We start from the raw sequence: 13,803 nt of genomic DNA, 5'->3' as shown, positions 1-13,803 counted from the left end.
ACATTATATACACTGTGAGTGTCGAGGCTGCGGTTTTCGAGGTTGTTTGGAAATTTACATCGACACACTCCATTAACATTTTATCCGAAATCGATACGTTTTACAGGTCGATGAACTTTCCTGGTTGAATATTAATTATTGAAATGTTCGAAAGTCCCGAGAGCCTTGAACAGCCGATCATTATTGCCCTGTAACCGAGGGGAGCACCGAGCACGCCTTGCACGAATCTCCGCGTTGTCTGGTGTATTTTCCTGTCTCTTCAAATCAATCACTAGTTTGTGCGAACAGGAGACGACGAGGACGAGGACGACGAGGAGGAGGAGGAGGAAGAAGAAGAAGAAGAGGACGTGTTGTATTGCGAAAGGTAGTTGTCGGAAGAAGCCACAGAGGGCGGTGTTCCTGGCCGGGCTGTTCCGCCTGGCCGGCCCGCGTCTTCCCGCGCCTGCAGCTGCGGCTGGAGCTGGCGGCTGTTCGGGCCAGGCGCGGGCCCGCTCGTCCATGGAGCTGGAGAACATTGTCGCCAACACTGTGCTGTTGAAGGCTCGGGAAGGTACGGGACAAAGGGAGCGTGGGTGAGAGGGACGTGGACGTGGGATGAATGAGAGAAGGTGCGGGGGATAAAACTGTGTCAAAAACAATAAAAAAGGATTGTGGATGATGGGAGGATGATTACAACGATTCGGATGGGGTGAGGACGGGGAGCGTGCTGACGGGGTGAGGACGGGGAGCGTGCTGACGGGGTGAGGACGGGGAGCGTGCTGACGGGGTGAGGACGGGGAGCGTGCTGACGGGGTGAGGACGGGGAGCGTGCTGACGGGGTGAGGACGGGGGAGCGTGCTGACGGGGTGAGGACGGGGAGCGTGCTGACGGGGTGAGGACGGGGAGCGTGCTGACGGGATGAGGACGGGGAGCGTGCTGACGGGGTGAGGACGGGGAGCGTGCTGACGGGGTGAGGACGGGGAGAGGGTGTGCTGACGGGGTGAGGACGGGGAGGGCGTGCTGACGGGGGGAGGGCGGGGAGCGTGCTGACGGGGTGAGGACGGGGAGCGTGCTGACGGGGTGAGGACAGGGAGCGTGCTGACGGGGTGAGGACGGGGGAGCGTGCTGACGGGGTGAGGACAGGGAGCGTGCTGACGGGGTGAGGACGGGGAGCGTGCTGACGGGGTGAGGACGGGGAGCGTGCTGACGGGGTGAGGACGAGGGAGCGTGCTGACGGGGTGAGGACGGGGGAGCGTGCTGACGGGGTGAGGACGGGGAGAGGGTGTGCTGACGGGTGAGGACGGGGAGCGTGCTGACGGGGTGAGGACGGGGAGCGTGCTGACGGGTGAGGACGGGGAGCGTGCTGACGGGATGAGGACGGGGGAGCGTGCTGACGGGTGAGGACGGGGAGCGTGCTGACGGGGTGAGGACGGGGAGCGTGCTGACGGGTGAGGACGGGGAGCGTGCTGACGGGGTGAGGACGGGGAGCGTGCTGACGGGGTGAGGACGGGGAGCGTGCTGACGGGGTGAGGACGGGAGCGTGCTGACGGGGTGAGGACGGGGGAGCGTGCTGACGGGGTGAGGACGGGGAGCGTGCTGACGGGGTGAGGACGGGGAGCGTGCTGACGGGGTGAGGACGGGGAGCGTGCTGACGGGGTGAGGACGGGGAGCGTGCTGACGGGGTGAGGACGGGGAGCGTGCTGACGGGGTGAGGACGGGGAGCGTGCTGACGGGATGAGGACGGGGGAGCGTGCTGACGGGGTGAGGACGGGGAGAGCGTGCTGACAGGTGAGGACGGGGGAGGGCGTGCTGACGGGTGAGGACGGGGGAGCGTGCTGACGGGATGAGGACGGGGGAGCGTGCTGACGGGGTAAGGACGGGGGAGCGTGCTGACGGGGTGAGGACGGGGGAGCGTGCTGAGGGGGTGAGGACGGGGGAGCGTGCTGACGGGATGAGGACGGGGGAGCGTGCTGACGGGGTGAGGACGGGGGAGCGTGCTGACGGGATGAGGACGGGGAGCGTGCTGACGGGGTGAGGACGGGGAGAGGGCGTGCTGACGGGTGAGGACGGGGGAGGGCGTGCTGACGGGTGAGGACGGGGGAGCGTGCTGACGGGGTGAGGACGGGGAGAGGGCGTGCTGACGGGGTGAGGACGGGGGAGGGCGTGCTGACGGGTGAGGACGGGGGAGCGTGCTGACGGGGTGAGGACGGGGAGAGGGCATGCTGACGGGTGAGGATGGGGGGAGTGTGTGCTGACGGGTGAGGACGGGGCGAGGACGTGTGACCGTGGTGATTCTGTGATGAAAGGGGGTTGTGGTGTTAAGTGGTGACTAGGAAAGGAGGTGTGGGTGCTGTTGGGGTGAACAAGGATGTGCTGAATGTGGTGACTTGTTAAGGAAGGAGTTGAAGAAGAGGATTGTTTTTATTTATTATTGCCCTCGCCATTTATTGGTATACAAGGGGAATTGAAAAGTTCATCCTGCAGCTGTCTTTGTGACACTGTCTTTGTGACACTGTCTTTGTGACACTGTCTTTGTGACACTGTCTTTGTGACACTGTCTTTGTGACACTGTCTTTGTGACACTGTCTTTGTGACACTGTCTTTGTGACACTGTCTTTGTGACACTGTCTTTGAACCTGTTGAAAACTTTAATACAATGGAGCCTCTCATTTGGTTTACAGTCTGATATGCTGCTATAACTCGTGATACGCGCACACAGACACACGCGCACACAGACACACGCGCACACAGACACACGCGCACACAGACACACGCGCACACAGACACACGCGCACACAGACACACGCGCACACAGACACACGCGCACACAGACACACGCGCACACAGACACACGCGCACACAGACACACGCGCACACAGACACACGCGCACACAGACACACGCGCACACAGACACACGCGCACACAGACACACGCGCACACACACTGTCGAGGTCATAGAGGATCTTCAGGCGATAAACTGACAGTGGAGTTCACAGGTGGATGTGACGAGCAAGGTTCACTGCATGCTGCTTGTGGTGGTGCTATCTCAAGATTATAGCTGATGGATGAATTATGTATTGTTATTCGATGGTGTTTTCCATTATATAGGATTTATTAATCCTCAAATTATACGGATCTTGCAAACTAAATCATTTATTGCCTCATTAGTCAAGAACCACGATGGTTGGAATTGCTTTGAAAATCTTTCTGTTCACTTTGTGCCGTTTCATCATGCAGAACAAAGAAATTGCCATTTACCTGGAGGTGCAGTCAAATTTTTTTCTCTTGAGCCTCAAATGAAGCTTGGTGCAGATGTTGTTAGTTTTTATTTTTATTTATTGTCTCTAGTTTTGAGCTAGTCACACACTCCTCCAAGCAGGGTGAGTTTCCTGATCCCATGGAGGAGGAGGAGGAGGAGATTGGTACCACACTGGTGCTGGGTTTTTTTTTTTTTGCTCTATCTGGTTTCTTTTTCTCGGTTCCTTTGTTTTGTTTTGTCTTTTGTTTTGACAACACTTTGTCTCATTTTATCCATGGTTTGTTCTCTTGCTCAAACGTTCTGATTGGTAGAAAGTCTGCACCTTGAAAAATGGAGTTTGTCACCCTTTGTTGTTGTTGTTCGTCTTTCGGCTGCTCCCGTTGGGGGTCGCCACAGCGGATCATCCGTATGATCCGCATACTGATTTGGCATAGGTTTTACGCCGGATGCCCTTCCTGACACAACCCTGGTCGCCTCTTACAACACAGGGATAAGGATTGGGTTTCGCCATGATTCCGGGCTGCTCTACACCCTCTCATAGCGTGGCCCAGTGCAGTGCTCCCGTCCTCAAGCGATCCTCCAACCCAAGCCTCCGAGTAGCCGGATTACAGGCGCACGCCACTACGCCCAGTATAAGTTTGTCACCCTTTATGTTTTAATTATTTCCTTTCATCTTTATTCATTGTTTTTTTTTTTTTTAAACCACTGCCATCGTGAGACCATGGTGTGGATACACGTTGTGCAATTTTTCACTTATAAGCCCTGAATGTGCAAGTTCTTCGGGTTAAACCGATTTTACTGATCCTGAGATCAATCTCGAAGGAATTTTTGTCCTTGGTATGTTTGAGATGAATTGGTATATTTCTCGTTTCTGAATGTGGGGGGGGGATATAAATAGCTTCCTGTTAATTCGTTGTCCACACACGAAATGGTTTTAAATTTAATAATCGTATCTTAATGCTGCGTCATCAGTGCTTCCATTGCCATTTGATCAATCAAATGTACCTTACTCTTGATGTTGAGCTGGTCCTGCTGAAGCATTTCCTGGCAAGGGTTATGCTCGGCGGTCTGGTGGTGATGTCTTGCTCACCAGGGTAAGAATTTGTATTTTCTTTCGGGTGCCATTGATAATTTGCCTACTCTGCGGAAGACCACTGTGGTATCTTTAACATCCAGCACCTACCAGTGCTGGCAGACGTGTCCTCTACCTTTTTAAGTCTTTTGTACACAATGGTGCCTCACCCTGCGTATGAAACACCAGGGTGAGAGTTTACAGCTCAGTCGATATTCTAACTCGGGCCAGACAGCTCAGAGGTGAGTGCGCCACACTACTCGAAGGAGTATCCTGTGCATACCTCCTCCATTGCTACAACGTATAAAAGATGTATTGCATGAGCTTCAAAACTAGGTCGATCCAGGGTGGGTATGGCTTTCTTTTAAATGACCAACATACTTCTTCCTCATTTTTGCTACAGATGGCATTATTACTCCAATATATTTCCTCGCCTGATTAAATTGCATTGACATTGTAATGTACTAATGATGAAATACTTTAAAATTGGTCACCGTGCTCCTTTTTAAGTGGTTTGCTCTAATTATCGTGTTGGAGGCCGAACAGTTTTCATCAGAGCCCAAGGAAATGTGTATGTTGGCCATTCTGCATTCATGACGTCATTGCATCAACTGATTCCCGTGTAATTTTTCTTTCTCGCTTCAAGGTCGCCGTTCTCAAGCACCCCTTTATCAAGTTTTGTGCCGCTTTTCAGTAAGTTGGACATAAGGAACCTTGGACATCAAGAAAATATACTTTGTGGCTCTTTCATCATGGAGGATCCGGCGATATATCGATGTACCGGCATTGGAATTGTGGATATACCCCCGGTATGTTAGAAAAACAAAACAAAAAAACCCAGTATATCACTAACAAATCCAAGGAAGATTTGTAGAATCTTTAAATACCGTCCATGATTTAAAAATCCTTGATGTATGCGGCATCTTGGCTCCTCCTGGACCAGTGAAACGTATGACGTCAAGACATACCAGGAAGCAAGTACAGTTGGTTATAACTTTTAACCATCAACATGCAAGCAATCGCGTTTTTCTTTGCCCTCGTGGCAGGTTTCAAAGCAATTGCCAAGTGATTATTTATATGAATTGGGTGTGTTTTATGAAGCCTGTGCAGATTACTGAAACTGCGACACAGGTGTAGTAATACCTGTACGGCGATCCACGATAGCGATAACTGGCCTGTACTGATCTCGCTTTTATTTAAAACTAAATCGTTTTTAAACAAGGTGAAGTTGAAAGTAAAATAACCGTTCGTATCATGGGGAAAACAAAAGCCCCATGTGGGAATACTTTGAAAAATTGCCGTGTGTCAATGATGTGTACGTCGTCGTATGTGAATACGTAACGGGCCATCGGACCATTTCATGTTTTTGAACCTGCATAACATATTTATTAATTTATTAATTAATTTTAATACTGATATTGCGGTATGAGCCCACCAGTATATCAATATCTGAAAAATCGAAACCGACGGAGCCGATCGTGATGTACGCGATACCGAGTGAGTGAGTGAGTGAGTGAGTGAGTGAGTGAGAGAGGGGTGGGGGTGATTGCACACCCATGGTAAAAATGTAAAAGCCAGCAGGCAAACTTTCTTCAGAGAAGAATGTGAAAGAAGGAAAGCAGGTTTTAGAGACTGATTCCTTCTCACACATGGCAGGCAAAGCAGATGGTTATTTAACTTCCCCTTTTGCAAATATATTGAACTATCATTCCGAGACGTACATTCATAGACTGACTAAGCATGTATTCCAAAGTTTGCTTCCATCCATGCTTGCTTGATAGCCTGGTGTTGGCTTCGTGGTTAGGGTGGTGGCTTGGGATCCCAGGGTCCTGAGTTCAAGCCCCGTTGGCTGCTGAATTAACACCAGGGGGTTGACTCAGCCTGTCATCCTTCCGAGGTCGGCGAAATGAGTACCAGTGTACTGGGCCGGTGTATACCCCGGTTAAAATAGGTATACCATATCCCTGTGTGTCGTAAGAGGCGACCAGGGTTGGCGTCAGGAAGGGCATCCGGCCATAAAACATTGCCTCAAGAAAAAGCCAAACTCCTGCACAGCAGGGAAAATGGCTGTAAAAACGGTCATTTTTTTTTTAATCGTCCATGCTTGCTCGCTTCGTATATCGTACTCTTCCTTGCAGTTCGATATTGAGAAGGAGTATATAATACCTGTTCCGCTATGGTGTACTTTTAAACCACGGCCCTTCGTCTCGTTGCCCTTTACCCATGAAGCATTTTTTGAACTACCTTTTGTCATTCATTCTTCATTCACTTAAGCCAGTGGTCCCCAACCTTTTTGGATGTGTGGCTCCCTCCAAAACTCCAAAGATTTTGCCGACCGCCATGTACGACTGTCATACGTGACATGATACTTCCGATGTGCGGCGAGTGTCAGCATGTGACGTCATTTGGTGGTGTGGGGAGGCTAATGTTACTTTGCTCCCATCTCTACCCCCCCCCCTCATCTACCACCTTATTATGAGGCCAAGCAATAACTGAGTCTTTCTCTTACTCCAAAGGAAACCCACAATATCCAACAGCTTGGCCCAGTTACATTGAAGCATTTAATTTTTCTCGTGGAATTTTCATTTCATAATGACATGGTCGTGAAAGCTGCAGTGCTACACTGAAGACTAGGCCCGGCTCGTGCAATGACATCGGTTCTTCAAAGGATTTGTGCTCGACTCACCGCAACGGCCAATTTGCTTCATTTCTTGTTGAATGGGAATGTGTCGAGGTTAAGTGTCTCATTCACACGCATTATTCTCCCTCTTCCTCGATTATCCTCGGTTATGCCCATAAGATTATAACTTGAGACTACATGGAAAAAAGAAAAAAAAAAAGAAAGATCCTAAAAACTTTTGCCAATTCGTGCTAATCAGAACTTGCGCAAGCTTTCTTGTTGCACAACTACTGATCATTCCTCTCAATGCAAGTATATATACATGTATCATTTTGAAGTGAAAGCTCATTGGTTGTTTTTTCCAACCACTTGATCTCACAAAGCGTTATTTTGACCGGCAAATCGATGAAAACGCTTTCAGAGAAATATCCATATTTTCGTTTTTCTTTTCATTCATGCGAACAATGTTTGCCTCCATTGTGGAGGCTTCAGGTATCGGGCATCTTCTTTTGACCCTACTACTACTACTACTACTTCTTCTTTCTAATGCAGTCCAATGCTGCGAGAAGAATCATTGGTTGACGGCGCTGCTGTGCTCCTGATGCAACACCCGATGTAGATTCGGGCAGGAGTTTTTAATTTGTTCATTATGCCGGCGATAACTTGCCGACCCGTTGCGAAGCACACCCTGGGATGTTTAACATCCACCCGAGAGACTGCACACACACATTAACGAATCGTCATGCATGTGGAACACCGTGATGACTGTTTATAGCTGGGGCGAGATTCAAATCCAGGCTCGACGGTTCAGAGGCGCGTTTGCATACATTTCGGCCATTCTGGACTTTTTGTTTTGGATACATGATCAAGGCTCGTGGAAGAGCTTGAAAAGGGGAATTCTTGAGAACAGGGTCATTTGAGAGGGAAGAGATCATGAGTCGAGTTGGGGGGTTGTGGGTGACCTGAGGAAGTGGTGAACAGCTTTTGAATATCTGGAGGGAAGAGTGGGACTGAACAGTGTTTACCTTAGAACAATAATTCGTGCAATTTATCTTTTTCTTTTTTTCTTTTCCAAGCATATAATGCTGCAGAAAAGTTCATCCTCGGGACCATTCATCGCAGGGTGTATGTTTGTGAAGGAAACGTTGCGATAACCTATTTGTCAAACTGACTGTTGAAATCGAATTCGCGAATGGAGCAGAAAAGAAACCAGGACGACGAGATACGCTACACCTTGTTGATTGTTAGGTGTGGTTGCAAACCATGTGGCAGTCACGGCTAAATGTTGCAAGAGACGTTTGCAATGGGCCATTGGTTCACCGCACATGAAATTGATGTTAATTGCTCATCATATTTTCTTCTGGAGATGCGAAGTACGATGCGATGACCTCAATAATCTGACATGAACAATCGGTCAGTGAGATGTGACCGTTCGTGTCCACCCAAATCCACCCCCTTTTTGGCCTATTGAATAGCTTTGTTTGGTATAAAGCATGTGGCCAAAGGTACAGTTGTAGTTTTGTGTATTCTCATATGGTTCTCATGCTATAATAGCAATGGAGCAGGTTGACTGGGATCGTCCGTGGTGAAATGAATGAATGAATGAACGAATAATTTACATGTAATTTGACTTCCATTTTTCGCCCGTGTACGCGAAGCGAAAAGCAGGTTAACAATTGGTTCACTTTTGTCTTTCTTCCTGTCATTCTGTCTACAATCGTCAGTTTATGATCGAGGACCATCTCAATTTCAATTTAATATTATGTTTTAACACTATTTGGAACATTAATCAGAAAACAAACATGTAGTTTAGCAGTACGTACTTTGGCTCTGGATTTGACCTGATGCGCAGAGACTCACGAGATGATATTTTTACTCTCTTTCCGCCTGTCGTCGTCGTCGTCGTCGTCGTCCAGTATTATCCCTATTACGGGGGGTTGCTGACTTTCACTCCTTCCATGACATAACTCCAGCTCTCCACTTTCTTCTATCTTCTGCGTCTTCCACTCCCAATCCCAATTTCTGACTTTCTTTCATAACCAACTCCTTCCAACTCAACTTTGGCCTTCCTCTTCCCTTTTCCCCTCCACTTCCAAATTCCATACTCTCTCAACTCCCTCATCGTCTCTCTTTCTTAGCACGTGACCCAACCATCTCAAGCCACTCCTTCTTACCACCTCCATGATTGTATCTTTCAGACCAATCCTTTCCATCAACTCCTTCGTGTTCTTTCTGTCTACCAACTGCACTCCACACATCTTTCTCATCATTGCTCTTTCTGTTCTTCTCAAGGGACCTTCTTCTACCGATCTCACAGTCCATGCCTCTGACCCATAAACCATTACTGCTTTCACACAGGTAGCAAACAAAATTGAAAATCATTCCAAACAGGAAACTTACTGTTTTCAAGGACACAAATAACAGGCAAGAAAAAGTAATGTAACGTGTTAAACAAGGTTGTGTATAGGACGTGACCATCAACAGCGGTAAACTTCCGGATTTTTTTTTCTACAACCTTTACAGTCTTTATTTTATTTCAGTTGAATAGTACACTGGAACACTAATCGCCTTTTTGGGACTTTTAAAACCCTTCTGTTTAGTAGTACTTGGACAAAATATTACAGCATTTTACGTCATCACGACCAATCGAATTTTCTGCTCGTAGACCCCGTCCACGTTGAATTATATTTTTCCTGTAGTTGTGGTGTTACCTCTGCCACCGAAGGTGAACAGAGGTTATGTTTTTCATCCCTGTTTGGTTGTCTGTCTATCTGTCTGTCTTAAGTCTGTTTGTGAGCAGGATATCTCAAAAACTTTTGGACTGATTTTGACGAAACTTGGTGGAAACGCTGGGTGTGTGACGAGGTCGAATTTATTCGATTTTTGGTGAAGATCCAGACACGATAATTTTTTAATTTTTCAAAGTGATTCTTCGCCATTGAGAGAAACTGAGTAGATATGTACATAGCATGATATTTCAAAAAGTTATGGATGAGTTGGGTAGGTGACAAGAGCAATGTGATTTGATTTTGGTTGAGGTATGGATGCAGATCTGGCCTATTGGTGGGATACAAAACTTAAACCGTTCAGTCTGGAGGAGGTATTCGCTCTACCGAATGTTGTTCTGGTTATTATTATATTTATCTCAAGACTGCATGGGGTAAGGTGTTCTATAAACTCTCGAGTATGAACAATGCTTTTAATCCCTTTACTTCTGCATTGACAAAATTTGGCTTAAATATATTTAATGGTGTTTATATTATCTGGTGGTATTGGGAGTTTGTATATTATCAGGAGTTTATATTGTCGTGTCCACCCGGTTAACACCGACCTGGACGGATAGCCGAACGGTTTTACTTCGAGGCGAAACACACGGGGTTTATACTCAAACCCGCAACGAGTAGACAAACGCAGTGAATTCAACAAATGATAATTTAATAAAAATAAATCAAAGCATGAGGTAATAAAATGTGAGGTAAACTAAAACCGATTTGAGATGTCTCCACTCGGTCACAAAAGTAGGCAAGGGAACAGATAAAATAAAATATAATCCTCTCTTTGTTGCAGCACTTTGCTGCAGCCCAGAGATGATCTTTTCGGAGCCTTGTGATCCTCCAAACCACGAAGCCGCCACGCGGGGAAACTCGCAGCAAAATGGCACCAAATCTCTCCTCGCAGTCACGTACGTGAGGTAATTCGTGTGGATGGTCTTCAACGCCAGGGCCCTTGAACCGCCGTGCGGTTGAACGAATGAACGAAAAATTTACATGTACTGTAATTTGACTTCCATTTTTCACCCATGTACGTGAAGCGAAAAGCAGGTTAACAATTGGTTCACTTTTGTCTTTCTTTCTGTCATTCTGTCGACAATCGTCAGTTTATGATCGAGGACCATCTCAATTTTAATTTAATATCTACTCGGTTTCTCTCAATGAGCTGCATCTCTCAATGGCGAAGAATCACTTTGAAAAATTAAAAAATTATCGTGTCTGGATCTTCACCAAAAATCGAATAAATTCGACCTCGTCACACACCCAGCATTTCCACCAAGTTTCATCAAAATCAGTCCACAACTTTTTGCGATATCCTGCTCACAAACAGACTTAAGATCACAAACAGACTTATTCTCACGATCCAGATTGCCACACCACTCCCTCTATGTTCCAGGTCCACATACACCAAATGGCACCGCCTTTCCCCTTGATCATACAACAAGGTGATTGCCGTGGCTCCGAGACAAGGCCAAAAGTCGCGCTTTTCTTCTCCTTCTCTTCTCAGAAACGTACAAACTTCACGACTCAGCCAAACAGTCAATGGCTCGCGTCTTATTTCAGTACGTGAACAAATTCACACTAGCACGAACGACAATCGCGCTGCCTTCTTGACCGTGTCGAGAAGCCAGAGAGATCCTAAGTCTTCTGACTGCCGTCTCCACACTATCCTCCTCCCCCTTGCATCACACCAACCATTCATCAGCCTTGGGGGCATGGCCTGCTGGTACGAAGGCAGGGTTTTTGCCTGCTTGGAAACTTTTGGCTCTGTTGTTGTTGGAAGAATGTGGTGCCTTTTTATAGACTGGCTTTGTAAATGCAAAAATGTAAGAAAAGGTCACGGGGGGAAACTGGGAGATACTAGCCTTAAACGCTACCAAGTTAACACAGCACCACCCCCATGTGGTGATGCGTAACAATCTTAAGCTGACAGTTTTCCTTCCTTGGTTTACATCGAGATGTCTCCTGCCCGTCCATGGACCATGCTACATTATACAATCTGACCTTTACTATGAAATTCCTCCATCGACCCCACAAACACCAATATTATCTGGTGGTAGTGAACCATTTTTGTTTGGTAATAAAAGGTAAAAGAAACGCACGCACTGCGTCACCGGTAGAAGGAGCACGGACAAAGCCGGTCCCTTAACCTCTAAATATATCGATGGATACTTCTGCTTTGAAACTGCGTCAAGCTTGCTTGCTCGTGGTGTTGAACAGATATAAAACAAGTCGAGGTACATTCAAGGTACACCGCCGCCCATGCTAAATAAATAAATAACAAATCCTTCAGCATGTGACATCGCCGGGCGCCTTCAGCACCCGGTGATGCCACCAAGCGACCCATGGAGACCCAATTGGGAGCGAGCAGTGTACAATAATTCATCAATTGATTCATTGCATAATTAAAATAAACAAATAGCAGTCGTAAAATACTTAATTTCTTAATCAATTGGCTACTAGCATACCAAAACCAGCACTGTTTCATCCGATTCTGTAACTTTTTTAAAATTAATAGTTAACCGATTAATTGATTCATCAATAAATCCAAAAACACCCTTTATAGCCAAATCACTCGTTCACTGTCGTGTCCAAATATCAGCTTCCGAGCTCGTAAGGTGCCTGAGATATTGCCCAGATGAGAAATAAAATAAACGAGGAATTAATGAATCTATCAAAAAAAATTAATAAATACCGTTTTTGCCAAAGCACATCTTCACTTTTGTCCCCAAATTTCAGCTTCCTCACTCAAAGGATGGCTCTGAGATATCGCCCGGACAAACAAGAAAACAAACAAACGGAGTAAAAACTGAGTACTCCCTTTGGTGCCCGGCGATGACGTCATGCATCACCTGGATATGGAATTGGGAAGGAGCGGTGTACAACTGGAAGGGCACTTGGTAGAGCGCATAACTCCGCTACGTAATACCTGATCCAATAGAACATATTAGGCCTAATAATTGTTTGAGATATCATGATATATATATATATATATATATATATATATATATATATATATATATATATATATATATATATATATATATATATATATATATATATATATATATATATATATATATATATATATATATATATATATATACACAGTATATCGTTTTTAGTCGCATCTCTCAATGGTGAAGAATCACTTTAAAAATGAAATTCTCGCATCCGGATCTGCATTTGGATATTCACCAAAATCAAATTATTTCATCTTTGTCACACACCTCACCTGTCCAAAAAATTTCATCTGAATCCGTCCACAACTTTCAGATATCCTGCACACAAACAAGCAGACAAACAGACAGACTCGGGTGAAAACATAACCTCCTTCCACCTTCAGTGGCGGAGGTAATGGAAATAAAAATTGATGCCAGCGAGATTCATACCTGGGATCTGCAGTTCCATGAACATGCAAGATAAACCCTGAGCTATATGGTGAAACACCATTGGGTGTGAAGACAAAGTATATGCACAAAATGTATATCGTATTATCTCCTCTGCACAAAAGCATAATGGCTGTCCATAAGGGGTGGAATGCGTGTTGTTTGTTTGTTTTTGCTGGAAATGCTCACGAAACAAAGGTTTACAAAAGTCATTATACCTCCTGCAAGTGACGAACATGCAGTGGTGGGTTTGAAGTCAAAGAAATGTGCTTACACCGTCGCCGGTAGGAGAATCAGCATGGACAAAGCCGGTCCCTTCGCCAATTGATATTGTTACGTTTGAGGGGGGGGGTATGCATTCAAAGGGTAATTAGGATGTTTAATTAGGTATGCCATGCTGTTCGAGTTTACCAGGATCTCGATGTAATAAGTAGTAATTCAGTGGTGATAAGTTGTCTAGTAAATGTTCATTTCTTCAAGGGGGAAATGATAAATGTCACGTAATTAGATAGGGACACGGGATAGGGTAAGTGTGTCTGCGTGAACCCCTTTTGGTATTCTCTGAAGACTGGCCGTGACGTCACAGGACAGAGCAGCGGATGGCTCCGCCCCGTGATCACGATTGGCAGAAGGCGACGGCAGTGGGCCAATAAACGGCTCGATTGGAGGTGACGAGGGCAGAAGGATAAAAAGGTTCTGTTCGGGGTCGAAA

The 13,803-nt window shown here is 46.5% G+C and overlaps 1 protein-coding gene and 1 pseudogene across 4 annotated transcripts in view; one reads left to right on the top strand and one right to left on the bottom strand.

Moving 5' to 3' along the window:
• Nucleotides 1–271: 271 nt before the first annotated feature.
• The window catches only part of LOC147015711 (G protein-coupled receptor kinase 5-like), a 243,326-nt gene continuing 229,794 nt past the window's right edge, over nucleotides 272–13,803 (top strand). The window contains exon 1 of one of the 4 annotated variants that reach the window (XM_085848153.1): nucleotides 272–550. In XM_085848153.1, coding sequence (XP_085704279.1) covers nucleotides 499–550 — 52 coding nt within the window. In that variant the 5' untranslated portion in view covers nucleotides 272–498. Of the gene's footprint in view, nucleotides 551–583; nucleotides 609–5,071; nucleotides 5,121–13,803 lie in introns of those variants that run through there. The other 3 variants (XM_085848152.1, XM_085848151.1, XM_085848148.1) reach the window with 3 other exon arrangements.
• Nucleotides 3,731–3,871, bottom strand: LOC147015712 (signal recognition particle RNA; annotated as a pseudogene).

This window comes from Eptatretus burgeri, chromosome 12 (assembly GCF_056783735.1).
Source record: "Eptatretus burgeri isolate ZD-2024b chromosome 12, Ebu_testis_v1, whole genome shotgun sequence".
NCBI lineage: Eukaryota > Metazoa > Chordata > Myxini > Myxiniformes > Myxinidae > Eptatretus > Eptatretus burgeri.
This window is presented reverse-complemented; position numbering and strand designations above follow the sequence as displayed.